A 14,741-nucleotide genomic window follows, 5' to 3' on the forward strand; every position below is an offset into this window, starting at 1 on the left:
CAGGAGATCATCGCACAGCCCACGCAGTGGCACAGAACGGCTGGCGATCCCCATGTTCCAGCTCTAACAGGTAGACTTATTGAACTAGATATGCTTTCGACACATGCTCCCAAAAGAGCTTGAGGCCACAGAGCAGATGAGCATGGAAAAACTGATTGCATCAGAAACACTGCAGCCAACAGGAAATCAAACCCATGATTTCAAAGCCAATCAAAAAACCCAAAACAAAACCAAAAAAGCAAGCATTTATAGGTGTGTAGATGCAATAAATATGCAAAGCACATTTGTCTTTTTCCCCCCAAGTCAGTAAGTATAAAGAAATAATCAATGCACCAAAACATCAGCTTTCCGCAACGAAAATGTCAAAGTCAGCAAAATACCTGCAAGCCAACTGAGGAGAAAGCATTTGCATTGTCAACCAATCAAAAGTTGCTTCCAGTTCTATGCAGCCAAATCAAACCCTCTCCAAATTCACAAGTTTGACCTAAATAAGCACCACAGCATGAAAAGCTGCTTTAGAAGTAGGATGCCAAGAGACTTCCTTTAAAATATAAAATAAAATGCGAGACAAAAGGTTTTCATTGGTCAAGTTTGAAAAATTGTCTTCCTTTAGCCAATCACAGTCTGTCCCTTCGAGCCAATCAAAAATACACCTTTAGCTTTGTCCTTAATTAACACAGCCCAGCTGAGTAGCAACAACTTACAGGAATAGATGGCTGTGAGATGCATTCTGAGGGTCGGGCAAAGGGAAACGAAATTACCAAGGAGAAGGGATACCAAGGAACAATTAGGGTGGGCAAAGGAACTTATTAATGCTCAGCCATCCTCCTCTATCTCAGGAGTCTCACTGTCCTCTCCAGTTCTGTGTTGTTGAGGTGTCCCGTAGTTACTGTCTTCTGTCTTCCGTCTCTGATCTGGAAAATGCCATCACGACATCCTCAGCACCTGTAGTAACAGTGGAGACAGGAAAATGTGTGCCACAATTACTTCCCTTAATAGACAGACAGGATAGATCCAGCACCCAAACTGTCATTTGACACATCCATAAGAACAATAGGAAAGGAAAAAGAGGACAGAAAGAAGATAAAGCAGTGTTTTCTTACTCTTCTGGGACTGGAACCTGAAGCGGTCTGAACATTTCAACAGCAGATTTAAAACGTTCCTTTGCAAGCCTTCAGAAATCAGTTTGTTTTTAAAGAAAAACAAGATTTCCTTGCTTTCACATAATTCTAAGAAGCAAGACTTAAAAAAAAAAAATCACAGGATTGTCACCACAGGCATGTAGAGATAATCTTTTATTTTCTGCTTTCATTGCCCTGTAAACTCTGACACTGCATAAGAGGCTTATTGAGCTTCTCTGAAGTATGAGGCACCGTTCAATAAAACTTGTACTGCATCACACTGTCTTTTTAAAATGACATTTCGATGTTCTTTACTTTATCTTTACATCTAGATATTCATGACTCTGCTTTTAAGAATAAAAATTGTTTTAATAGGCCAGCTGAAAGGTTTCTGCTTCCCCCTTTCCCCTGAAAAGAGTCACTTAAACACCCTTTATAAACTAATATGTCTTGAAAACGTTCCATTTTCTAATGGAAGTGCAGTATTTTATTTCAAACTGAAGGCTTCCATTTGCCCAGGGAACAGGTACTGCTTTGCTAAGTGATGCTTTTATCCCTAGCCTGAAGAAATCTTTTCTAGAAGAATTCAGCGTGTGGACTTTCTCAGATATTGGATTTTTATTTTTTTTTCAGTTGAGGCTATCAACTGTGCATAATTACCATCACAACCCATGCATACAAACCCCTAAGCACAGAAAGATGTTATTACCTTCCTGCAACCATCTCCAAGTCTTTGCAAACTTGCGTGGAGTTTCTAATGGGCATTTGTAGTAGAAAGAATTAAATTGCTTGAGAATCATATCTGATAAAGGCTTGTAAAGAACATCCCATGCTAAGCTCTCATTCTTCAAAGAGATACCTTGAGATATACAGAAAAATAATCAGCTCTCTGGACTTCCCAACTAGAGAGCATGGCCCAACAGGCACTTAAGAAAGAAATGTCTTCAGGACAATATGCAAATAAAAATACAGTAGTGTCAAAGCAGTGCTTTAAATCAATATCTCTAGTCTAGACAAGAACTGAAAAACAACCCTGAAGGCTGAATGCAGTATTTTTAATTTCTGGTAAAGATTTGATCCCTGAGAAAGTCAGATAAAAGTAAATGCTTTCTTTCATCTGTAGATCCTCTAACAGCATTTATCTAACTGATTAGAAAACCTGATGAAACCTCCAGTCACTGTCTAGGTAATTTCTAAACATTATTTCCTCCATTCAAATGATCCTAGGTGTTTAAGTGCAACAGATGACTCACTATCAGCATTTTGGCCTTCATTAATTAATACGGTCTGCTTGGGATAACTTTGCTTAACTAGTTTTTCTTCAAATCTCCTATTAAAGGATTAGACAACGAAGTAGGAAATGCCAAAAGCAACACCGACTGCCTGTCCTATTCGGGTAACTGTTGAGCTCTACAGAATTCTCTTCCTGGGGTTTGGAAAGTTCAAATTCAGCTTGGATGGAGCATCAGGATGGAAAAACTCCCCAGTCTTTTACTTGAAGCATAATCAAGAAGCAGATTTCAGCTTTGTGCCCCAAGCAACTTCTGCCTATACACCTGCATACAAGGTAAAGAGAACCAATAAAAATTCCTCATCTGTTATACGAATTCCATTTCTGTTATCTAATCTGCTCTTTAGCTGCAATATAGAAGGAAAAGTGGCAAAAAAACAGCGGAGAAGGTTGTAAATTCTCCTCAATAAAACCCTGAAAAAATACATCAATGCTTATGAAATGCAACCGCATTTATTTTCATACAGCTCACAATTTATTTATTGTAGGTACTCAAGGAAGGAAATATTAAGGACCAAGCAGTAGTTTGTTTTTCATATGTAGGACCCTTAACTTATAGAACTACATCAAAAACTGCTCTGATGCACCCTCCTGCCAACACCCAGAAGCCCTGCAGTCATCTCCTTTTTCATCTCCTCCACAAACCCTTTTTTTCCTTGATCAAAACATAAATGATATATAGCGCTAGGATCCAGCTCTGAATTAACAAGTTGCCGTGTTGATTTTTAATTTTCAATGTGTAAGAACTACTGCCCTCTACAAAAAGAAGGATTTCATTTGCAAGGATTCTGAAAAACAAGTCTGTGCTAGAAAGAGGAGGGAGCAATGACATTTCGAAGCATTAGCAAAGCGCACACGCAGCACAACCTATGCCGCTGTATTTTACGTGTGGCCCCCGTTAACGCTGAGGAGGTTTTGCGATGCAAGCACAGAGCAGCTGGAGTAGCCTAGCAACCGCAAAATCACAGACCACGTCACGTTTGCACAAGAGATGAGCTGGATTACTTAACAGATGCTGATTGTTTTCCTGACCTTTCCATGGTCTAAATATGAAAAAATTCTTACGAGCATCCCAACATACTGAAAAAGAAATTTTATTCTGGATAATCACGCAGCCCCACAAACACACAGGTCAGTATTTCTGCCTGTCCTGAACAGTTCCAGCTTTCGGCGCTGCTCTGGGCACAGCCGTTTAAAACACAGGATGAGCAGAAATAGCTCTGGGCACAGAGGACGCCGGGAATTCTGCAGCTCATTTTGGCTTTCGCAAGCAGAGCGGCTATCGCTGCAGAGCAGGTTCACACTCAGCGAGCTCCTGTTCTCGCTTTCTGGGCCCACTTGGCACAGCTTCAATAGCAGTGTCAGTGTCAGTATGAACTCCTCATAACTTGCCATTTGCCCTGACTTTGAATAGGAAAGAGAAGGGAGTAGAAGAAATACAGCTTGTCAATACCACAGGACAACAGAAAAAGCCAAATTTTAGACGGTGTTCTATTCGGAGGAGAACACAAGAGTACAATCAAGAACACTGTAAAAATGTGGAAAATGCCTGAATACCTGTAGTATTACTGAATTATTATGTGCAGAAGTAGACCAGTGGATGGAGAATGGGTCTAGAATTCAAGGTTTCGTTCTTTCACAGCCAAAGCTAACTGCACAGTCAGTACACAATACCCTTGGTTTACCACCAATGTAATCACAGTAACTACGGTTTTACAAGTTACCTGAATTCATGAACAAAGTGCGTATGTCTTTTTATCGTATAATCAAAAAGCACACTCCCTCTCTCATGTTATTCATCACTTCATAATGCATGGCTTCCCATATGGTACTTTTTACATTAAGATGGGCAGTCATTATAAAAACCAAGGTGGGTAAACAATTCATTAAAGAAAGATTATGAATTTTGTTTGAAAGGATAATTACTGGGCTAAAAAGGAGATTATGACTGCACTTTCTCAACAGTTGGCCTTTGCATCAATTTTACTTAATGCTTTCATAAATGATCCTGGAACAGGAAAGTAGGCACATACTAATGAAATCTGATGGCAATACAAAGTTAGAAAGTTCAGCCAAAAAAACACAGAGCAGCAAAACAATGTACAGGAACAAACAGAACAGCAGTGAAGACAAGGGGTAGCTGAAGGGGTTTAGCTATTCATTTTAGAAAGGAAGAAAAAAAATTAAAGATTAGAAGTGATGTATTTCTATGTCTCATGGTACAGCCTTAAACAAGATTAGTAAAGAATGGATTTTCTACACAATTTCAAACTGTTTTGTTTCCTGCTCCCTCCTCAGCTCCTTTTGTTATTTGGTAGAACCACCAATGTTTTCATTTGCAGGAATTACATGCAACCCAGCATTTGCAAGAGCCTTAGGCAACTGCCTTTAAAAAGACAATTTGATCTATCAAATAAAAGATAATACCACCTTCAAGGTAGATAAGTCAGTAGGTGGGTAACCCGAGGGCACAACACCCAACAGAACAACATCTTGCAGTAAAGACTCAAGCCTATGCTGATGTCTTTTGTTTCCACATTAAAAATCCAATTTTATCCTTAGTGAGGTGATAGGATATTTTCCTCTTTGTAATAATGTTTCTCCAAACAACAGCAGCCACACTGAGAGTTCTTCCAGGCTATCAAATCTGATACTAGCATGAAGTTATGTGTACAGGACTACGTCCTTTGCACCAAAACTGAGAGTTCACAGACCAAGTCAGCCCAGTCACTTTCAGCACACGTATCTGCCCTCTGGGTATAGCATCTCGTGGCCCTGCTTTTTATTCACTAACAAAAGAAACAGTTCATTATTCAGCACTTCTGTGTTCCTCACAAGCACTGGGACTCTTGATGGGGATATAGAAAGCAATAGTATTTCCCAGATCTGGAACCAGTTTGTTCAGAGAACTTGCAAAAAGGGAAGATACCTTCATGTCAGTAAGAAGAGCAGTTGGTTATAATGCAACAATGCCAAACCTCTTGAAGGGCCTTAAGTCCCACTGCTTTCAGCTGAGCACTTCAATGACCTAAAAACAGAATGGAAGACTTCTCTGCTGAACTCGAGTAAGGGTAAGAATACAGTATGGAAACGAAAGGGACTCTCTCATCAGTGCTTTCAACCTTCCAGAAGCCAGTTATGGAACATGATTATTTCTCAAGATCACCTGTAGCAAAAAAAAACCTGGGTGACATTTGTCCAGAAAAAGGGCGTTCACATTTCTCTGCACAAAAGCAGGTTTTGTTCAAGTCAAGTTCTACAACCCAAACTCCAGAGCTAACTGAAGCCAACCTAACAAGTCTGCTCATTAAGCATTTCTACAGCTGCCTATGCTCATGTACAAATACAAACATTTTCTGAGAACAGAGCAGAGGCTTCTGTGTGGTGAAAGGAAAGCAGGGATTAAGGTACTGGTGAATAGAGTTTCTGCTGCAGTCCCACTTGGCTCCCACAGCGGATGTTTTCTTTCTAACGAAGTAAAAGAAAATTTAAAAAGCAGAGCACGGGTTATAAAGTTAAGCTGCAGATTGCCAAACGCCTGCAACTAAGACAATAGGACGGTGAACCAAGTTTACTTTTAGCACATCCTTCTCTGAGCTTTGCACTTCCAGTAATTAATGTATAGAACAATGAAAAAGGCACACTTACACCTGACCTCCTACACTCTATACATACAGCTTCTCTCTCCAGCTTTTCTGGGCACATATTTCTACTCCGAAATAGAGACTTACATATATCCAACAAAATATTGCCCATCTTCTTTCATGAGCAATGCATTAATTGCCACAAACTTTCAGACATGCGAATACTTCTCCCACTTCTTCTCCCTTACACTTTCCTCCCCGCATCCCTCCTAGAAGTTAGCAATAATTAATTGCTAGGTCTATGTCTTATCTTAAAAAGCGATAGTGACAGTCTTACCCTGCTAACTTTCAAAAAAATCCTGCTGCAATTATGCTCTAATTGCAGTTGTTTGGATTGCTGAATTCAGTAGTTCTTGTACGCCACTTGGATCCAGTCTTAGCGAGCCAAGATGATCTGAAGGTCAAATGACTCCACTGCACAGCAGTACAGGCTGTAGATGGCCACTGAGCTCAGCACATGCGACTGCTCCTCAGTTCACCTGAGCTTCAGAAAATTTCACCAAGATGACTGAAGCTAATTCTTTCCACAGCAAGTGCTCGGCTTCAGTGACAGCAAGCCAGTAGGGTACGAGATGGATTAAAACCTTACCACAAAGGACAATGCTAACTGATGCACCTAACAGCTGCTATTTCCAAGTGTTCTTTGAATGGTGGATACACACATACACCTCTTATGTTTGTAGTCACCTGCAAAATTAATTAAACCCAAAAAGCCTTTAGGAATCAAGAAGGTTAAGCCTGTCATTAATTACTGAAGGCTGCCAAATTAGAAAACAACAACAAACCAACAAGCAAAAAGTTCTTTACTTCCCTCAAGATCTTTGTATACACACATTTCTCCAATCACCTCCCAGCAACTATCTTCTAAACATTAACTTATCCCTGAAATTCCCAGTATTAGTATGGCATTCTGAAAAGACATGAACTGCTGAGAGGAGGAGCACATTAAAGCAAGCATTGTGTCTGAAAGAATGAAACTACACTGTGAAGAGCCCTATCTCCCTTTCTCCACCACTATGTGGTATTTCATGGTCCCCCCTCCTAACTTCACAAGCAGCCTGGGTTCATTTTTAATGCTCTACCATTCAGAGAAGGCATCTAACCTAGCCCAGGCTCGTGTTTGCATCTCAGCTCTGTCCTCCCCAAGGGACCAGCTTCCTCCAAGAAGCAGCACGACACTCCTGTTGCTATAGGAACAGGAGAGCTGTAATCACCAAGGTCTCGGTATAATTCACATAGCATGCCTCCTAGCTGCACAGCTTCCATTTACAGATTTGCCACAGCAGTGACTTAAAGCCAAGTGCTAGCCTACCATTTAGCAATGTAAGTAACTGGGAAACAGGAAATAAGTGATTTATTTTTTTAAATGCAGGAGATGCTTCTGTGCATGTAACTTCCTAAGAGGCATTTTGCTTGTATTAAAAATACGTGAGAAAGCCTTAATTTCATCATTTCAAGCTCAAGGAACCTAACGAGTCTGAGCTGCGTTAGTTCTTGCTGCAATGCAGGGAAGACAACTAATATGTTAATATCTCAGAACAGCTCATGATTACATCCACTCTCTAGCATATACAGAGATGCCTTTGGGTTCCTCAGTTATTCTTGGAGCCATAAAAACAAAACAACAAACAACCCACAGATGTCAGCTAAAAAGCTCCTTGAGTAAAGAAAAATGCCCTAGATTTTGCACTTTCATAGGTGTTAACAACATTACAGCAATGATCCAAAAATAAAATGGTTATTAAAAAATGTGAGCATGACATCAATGTTTAGTCTCTTAATTGATACTAAATTTAAGTATTAAATACTTCAGCTTAGAGTTTTATAGCTGTTGTTCAGGCTTTCCTGGCTTACCGCGATCTCATCTCCTCTGCTAGCAGTTCACCTTTCAATGGATAATGAGGTATTTTTAATACATCAGATAAGCCTCATAACTGTCATGGATACAGCATGACTGTCTGGATCAGCTGAAGGAGAATGAACAGGCCAAAGTATTTACAAAAATAGCTAAAATGTCAAGCTGTGAACAGAATCCAGACATCCAAATTGCCTAAATGTTCCTTGCTCTTGGTGGATTTACAGCCCATGATAGGGAAACAGCACCTCCAGAGTAGTGTATCAAAGTCTACACAGGGAGGGACTTCCTGAGATTCCAGGATACACTGAAAAGAAAGGGCAAATAGAGCTGGAATTAACACAAAACACCCCAAACCACAACCAAAAAAACTATTTTAAGACTGGAATACATGTTTTGGTTCTTCAAGATCCCTCCGCAGATCTGTTGCTCTAACATATGTTGCGGCTATGAATATAAAGAGTTTAGAACACATACTAGGAGAAAGATTTGCACTAATTTTGATTTGATATCTGGCACAGTGTATTAGAAAGCTCTGGACATACGTCACTATTACTTGATTTACACAAAGATACGATCAGGATATATTTGAGCTTCCTGTCAGGAAACCAAGATTCGCTTCAACAGTACACAAATAGAGATGCTTTAAGAGCAAAGGTGTTTCAAGTGTATGTTTCAAAAGGAGATCTGTACACAATCCTAAACCCCAGTGATTTTTGTACACCTGAACTGATGAACTCATTTTGAAAGCAAGATGGGAAATAAAAAGATAAAGAGTTTAATTTCTCTTCTTCCTATGAAAATAAACACAAATTGAACAGGAGTCTTAGACTTCAGGCTTGCTTAAAAATTAGAGGTATTCTATGATGTTTCTTTATCAAAATTAGCAATTAAAATCTATTGCTGCACCCTAAGACAGTAAGTAAAGTATTATGGAGGAACTTTAGATGTCAGAGATACTGTTATTAATAGTGGCTCACTGAAGGTTTATGGCACAAGCACTTGAATTCAGCAGGGCCAAGTGTAAACTTCTTTTTTAGTGCACTGTCACCTTGCTGCAAATATACTATGGACACACAGGATGCAGTGACTCCCTGTGGTCAAACAAACAGACTCACCAGAAGTTGACTGATCTGTATCAGAAACCATAGTAGAGAGCACCACACAGTGATAGCTCAGCAGTCCTAGCTCAGGTAATTACTATGAAGCCACCAGACAGCTGCTCCAAGACCGTATTTCATGGATACACAACAAAGAAAAGCATTAAAATTATAATAGGAAGCTGTGATACACTTGCAAAATTCCAGACCATTCATCTTCTGTACTCTTCTAACAAAAAAAAAAGAAAGAAAAGAAAAAGAAACAAACCTACATTCCTTTAATTCTGGAGCCAGACTACAGCATTTTTAAGTGACATGCAGAAATATGCAGGTCTGTAACAAAGCTTTTAGAGTGCTAAAGGCCAAGAATGTCATTCCCTTTTTTGGAACGAAACGGGGGTATGAAATCAGCTTCGTCTTTGTGCGCCTGCTGGAGGGAAATGACTCTAAAGATAGGTCTGGGACAAGTCAGGTTGAGAACAGTCTGTCCTACTATTGGAAGAAAAGACTATGAAATCCACTAACTCTTTGTAAGTTACTCATTAAATAACACACCTTTTAGTTGCTGTGTAAGGCGCATTGCATAGAGGGGAAAAAAAAAATCCTCCAGAGGAGATTCAATGAAAACAGCAGAAAAGTAGGGACGAAAATTCCTACAAGCAGTCCTGAAGAACAAAAACACATTTAAGTATCTCAGTGTGTGGACTGGGGATGGGATTTTCAGCACAAGCTGATGCCATCTAGTGGAGACTGAACCTCCCTTAAGATGGCAAACTGGACACCTGGGCAATTTGTATTCTCTATGCCCAATCCTTTCATAATCAACCCTTTCTTTCGCCAACACCGGGATATAGCTAAAGGGACAGACAGAGAGCAATGATTGCTGCTGCAGAAGCCACTGCATTTTCTCTATACCAAATGCTTTCACAATCAACCCTTTCTTTTGCCAACACCAGGATACAGCTAAAGAGACAGACAGACAGCAATGATTGCTGCTGCAGAAGCCACTGCATCTAAAAACAAAGAGCAACATTATGATAACAAACTATTAGAAATCCGGAGAGATTTCTGCAGAAATCAAAGTCCTAAGCAATAAATTACAGTTTCTTATGTCTATACAGCATACTACGGCTTCATCTTCCTCCAAAGGAAAAAGTATTTGGCCAGATTTCCTCATTTTCCTTTGCTGTTCATGCTGTTTGCTACTTAACTTGGAGAGGTGGCACATCTGAATGTGAAAAGAACCAACATAGGGTTAAAACTGAAGAGCGAGTTTGTGCAGGTTGTGTTTCTAATGGCTTTCTAAATGTCTTCAATCTGTATTAAATTTCTGCTCAACTCAGTTCTTTCTGGCATACAAGTCTTACAATATTCCCTCAATATCAAATTCTACATTATGAATGTGATCTGGCATGAGGCCCACGGAGGGGAGAAAAAGGAAGTCAGAAAGAAACACTGAGGTTCAGAAAAGATGAACAGATTTGGAGTAATGCTGCACAATTGTTTATCAAGACTTCTGCAAAGCATCCACAAAAGCAGCACATACTTCAGCCCCTTTAATAGGAATCTAAGCAAACCAAAGCAGATTTGTGACCTTATTTCATGTCTATTACCCCCGTTTGGGAAATAATTACATTGTGCAAATTAAAGAAATGGAATGGGAAACAAATTTCGCCCATTCCTAAACTTTCCCTCATACTCTGCTGAAATAGTAACACTGCACTTTACTTCCATGTTCATGGAAATGTGAAAAACAAAAGATGGTGTTGGAGGATTCCATTTTATTTTGTGTTATCAAGCAACCAGAGTCACAGTAACTGAATTATCATAAGTGTAATCAAATTGCTTTTGTATCTTAGAAATCTGTATATGCTTTACATATCATTTTGTTATAAAACTCCCAGTTCAAAGTGTACAAAGGAAGTGCTTGCCACCCCCAGTCTTGTTTCTTTTTAAGCAAAGATGTCCAGTTTAAGAATAAATATAAAACCTTAGATGAAAGCAGTCTTATGCAGATGATTCATACTGAATACAGTAAAACACCCCTGTCTAGAGGCATCTATGCATACCTGAATTTAACTTCATCTATATAAAAATCAATCAGGTTAAAATTAATTTTTATTCATGTATTACACAGAGTAGGAAGCTATATTCATGCATTCAGTTCACAGGATTTTGGCCATCAATGTTTTGAATTATCATGGAGAATAAAATGTATAACAATGCTCTTCATCCTAACAATTCTTAGGTATATCCAAGACTGACTTTACCTGTTAAAATAAAACCACCTGTTGAACAGTACACTCTGGTTTACTTCCAATGACCATAGCAGACAATGACTTGCGTATCCCAGATTGGGTTTAAGTAGGTGGCATGTTATTACAGAAATACAGGAACCTAAACTCAGTACTTTCTGAGATTGTTCTCACAGATTAAACAAACACAGGGCAAAGAAACCCAGCACTTACCCTGATCAATTGAGTGTTGAGGAAGCTGGCTAAGTTGGCTATTCACTACACCTGCATACGTGCGCAAGAACTCCTCTTCACTAGCGGTCAGCTGGAAATGCACAAAGAGTCAGTCAGCAAAAAGGAAAATTAAGAAAGGCTGCAGATTTTATCTCCAACTTCTCAATAAGATATGTCACAATTGCTTCTATTCTACTCTTTAACAGTTTAATCTGTTATTTGTGCAAACAAGACCATCAGGAAGGACACCCAGCAAACTGGTACATCACGCATTCACAGAGAGATTCACAGCTGCCTTAAAACAGTTGCTTTATTTTGCCAGTTTTCCAGTAATTAAAAACTTCACTGTGTACAGAAAAATAATTGGATGCTCAGATTCATTTTCAGGCACCACAAGCCTCATAAAATTTAAGCAAAAAATCAATTGTGTTTAACTGCAGATAATGGTTAAATCAATGACAGCTAAAACAATTCAGCGATAAAACCAGACCATCACCTGCCCATCTCATTAAGCACTACCCCAGTTACTACAAAATTACGTCTGAAAAGCCACAAAATGTAGGCTATGATGGTGCATCTTACATTTGATCCCATCTTCCTCAGCATGAGCAGCACTCTCACTTTCTGCTGAATATACATCTCCTCCGGACTCTTTCCGGGGACGCCCTCACGGTTCATTCCCCTCCTGCCAGCTCCTGGATTTCCTGCAGAAAAAGACAAACTAAAGTAGGTAATGGGGTACAACAGGCATAATAGGAACGTTAAATTTCCAAACTATTTTTCACCAGTGGGCAGACCACTTAATAGCCTGGGAGAGTGAGGAATCGCATGCTTCATCAGAGAAATCCTTAAAAATCTAAACAACCAAATTGGGCCTTACATATACAACTCAAACATTCAAAGTGGCTGATGCTCACGTCCCTTCTAGCTCATTATCTGTTGTTACATTACTGCACAAGTAGAAAAATTGAATTCTGAAAACTAGATGAAAGAATCACCCTGACAGAAGGGCCCGTGGTTTTGGGTTTTTCCCATAAATAAGCACATCCAGTATGAAAACAGGATGCAGAATGCACAGCTATCAAGCCTGCAATGGCTGAACAAAAGCTAGACGAAATCTGAACTCTTAAGTCTTTCTCCTCTTTTTATTTTTTCCTTTTTAGATCACATAAAGAAGTGCACTGCACTTTTGTAAGGGTTAATAAAATTTATAAAACTGTTTTGGAGAGAAAGAAGAGCAGGGAAGGAATAGAGTTTATCTCTCATATAACCTAATCTCTCATATAATTTAAAAGATTAAGTTGTGCTTTTCTCAAAAAATAATTATGGAATAAACAGACTATGCTATCTACTTGCTACAGCACCAAGCATGATTATACTTTGTTGTCTGAGTAACTGGTAGTTTTTAAGTTTCACAATAGGGTGTTTACCAAGACAAAACAAAAATTGTCCAGGCATACTCTTCAGCTGCTATTAGAAATTATCTTGGAGCACGTTTATTAAGTCAACAATAGTAAAAACATTAACTTCAAATTCAGAAAATAATGGTGCTTCAAATAATCCACTAGTGCAGCAGCAAAACTAACTAAACAAACCTCTTCTAAATACTGTGTGTTGGAAAAACATAACCCCTCCTAAGGAACCTGTAGATGGAGGTGTAAGCCAGCCACTCTTCCACCACGCACAGCTGGGAGAAATAGCTTCACAACAGTTTTCCTAATTCATTTTCATTCCCAGCACTGGTCTGGTCCTATACCAAGCTATAAACCTGCTTTCCTCAACCTCAGTAACCAAGGCAATACACTGGACATGAGGCATGCTTAGTGAAGGTGGTATCACAGCAGGTTCAAACACACTGTTTTCCATGTAATATTTTGCTGTGGTCATTACCAAGCTCTCCCCCCCACTTTATTTTCACTATTACTTTTAAGGGAAAGTAATCTGGGTGTGGAAACTGTTTGAAATTGCACATAGGCCCTCCTGAGTCAGAAGTAATGCAAACTTAAGCAGCAGCTGCTGGGATAGGCTTTACCACCCACATTATTGACCATGAAGATAACAGTAGTAAGAAGTGGAGAAATCTCTGTCACTGGTCCTACTTGGGTGAGTTTCCAGCAGGAAGATTTGCATTACATTGATTTGCTATAGATGGTTCTGCTCGGAAACTTGCAGCCTGTAAATGTGCAAGGTCATATGGGTTTTTTTGCTATAATCAGCAAACTGCTTTCTGAAAGAGGAATAAAACAATCCCATATTTTCCTGTAATGTCAACTCAAATACATAGATTGGATTACTTTACTAAGCATATACTCCACAGTGCAATTTACTGAGTGCTAACAAGCAATGTCAATAGTAAGACAATGAACAAAATAAGACAGTGAGCAAGAGACATTAAGTTACACATATCCAGAGACTGATTAAACAAGAAATGTTTATCAAGATACCAAGTAAGTCTGAAAGGTTGTGACTGGATCTTAATATTATACTAATATATCCTTTTTTCCTTTATTTTTTGGGGGGAGAATATTGTTACTTGAAGAGGGAAGGTGCTGTATTAGTAGCCAAAGAAATCGATTTCGAAAAGAAAAAGCACAACAACAAAAACCTGCAATGTGGTAACACACCTATCATTTAAAAGTGGAACAAATTCTATGGGTTGTCTATCAATAGGTGGCACCATACACAAGCACCAAAGAAATGCCACAGCTGCACCCATGCCACCTAGGGAGACCACATCTCAGCATTCCTCTATACATCAGATATTACAAGAGATCTGTATCTACACATGTCATTACTCACAGTTTTCCATCATAATAGTCTTCCAGCTGCTTATTAATTCTTCAAACTTTAAAAAGGGGTGATGGAAATGCCTACCTAAACCTGGTTCTTCTGAAGTAAACTTTAGCCAGGATGATTTATCATTAAGCTACCTATGTAACAGGAAGGATAAAAATACTAAAGCCTGCCCATTCAGTAAACACTTCTCAAAGTTAGTGAGCAACATGGGGGAAAAAACCACTCAATGTGGCTCAAAAGCTATCAAAATACAAGTACAAAGAGGTTAAATTAAGATAACAGCGCATCAGTGCTTTGCTCTTCACACCATGCACAATTATTTTGGGTGATAGCCTCAGCCACCACAGCTTTTCCAACCTGGTGACACCAAAGAAGGACAAAAGTCTTAAGACAATATTGAGACTCCAGCATGAAAAACTTGAACATATCTCTGTTCCTGTTACATACAGCTTTTATAAAACACGGT

General features: G+C 39.2%; 1 protein-coding gene across 1 annotated transcript in view; it reads right to left on the bottom strand.

Annotated features, from left to right (window-relative positions):
- Positions 1-253: 253 nt before the first annotated feature.
- CTNNBIP1 (catenin, beta interacting protein 1) overlaps positions 254-14,741 on the bottom strand; it is a 14,813-nt gene continuing 325 nt past the window's right edge. Inside the window, exons 2-4 of the mRNA XM_010186084.1 lie at positions 12,062-12,183; positions 11,480-11,570; positions 254-945 (exon numbers count right to left, since the gene is read on the bottom strand). Of these exons, the coding sequence (XP_010184386.1) occupies positions 887-945; positions 11,480-11,570; positions 12,062-12,157 (246 nt within the window). The 5' untranslated portion in view covers positions 12,158-12,183 and the 3' untranslated portion in view covers positions 254-886. The remainder of the gene's footprint in view (positions 946-11,479; positions 11,571-12,061; positions 12,184-14,741) is intronic.

This window comes from Mesitornis unicolor, unplaced genomic scaffold, assembly GCF_000695765.1.
Source record: "Mesitornis unicolor isolate BGI_N332 unplaced genomic scaffold, ASM69576v1 scaffold32976, whole genome shotgun sequence".
Lineage (NCBI taxonomy): Eukaryota > Metazoa > Chordata > Aves > Mesitornithiformes > Mesitornithidae > Mesitornis > Mesitornis unicolor.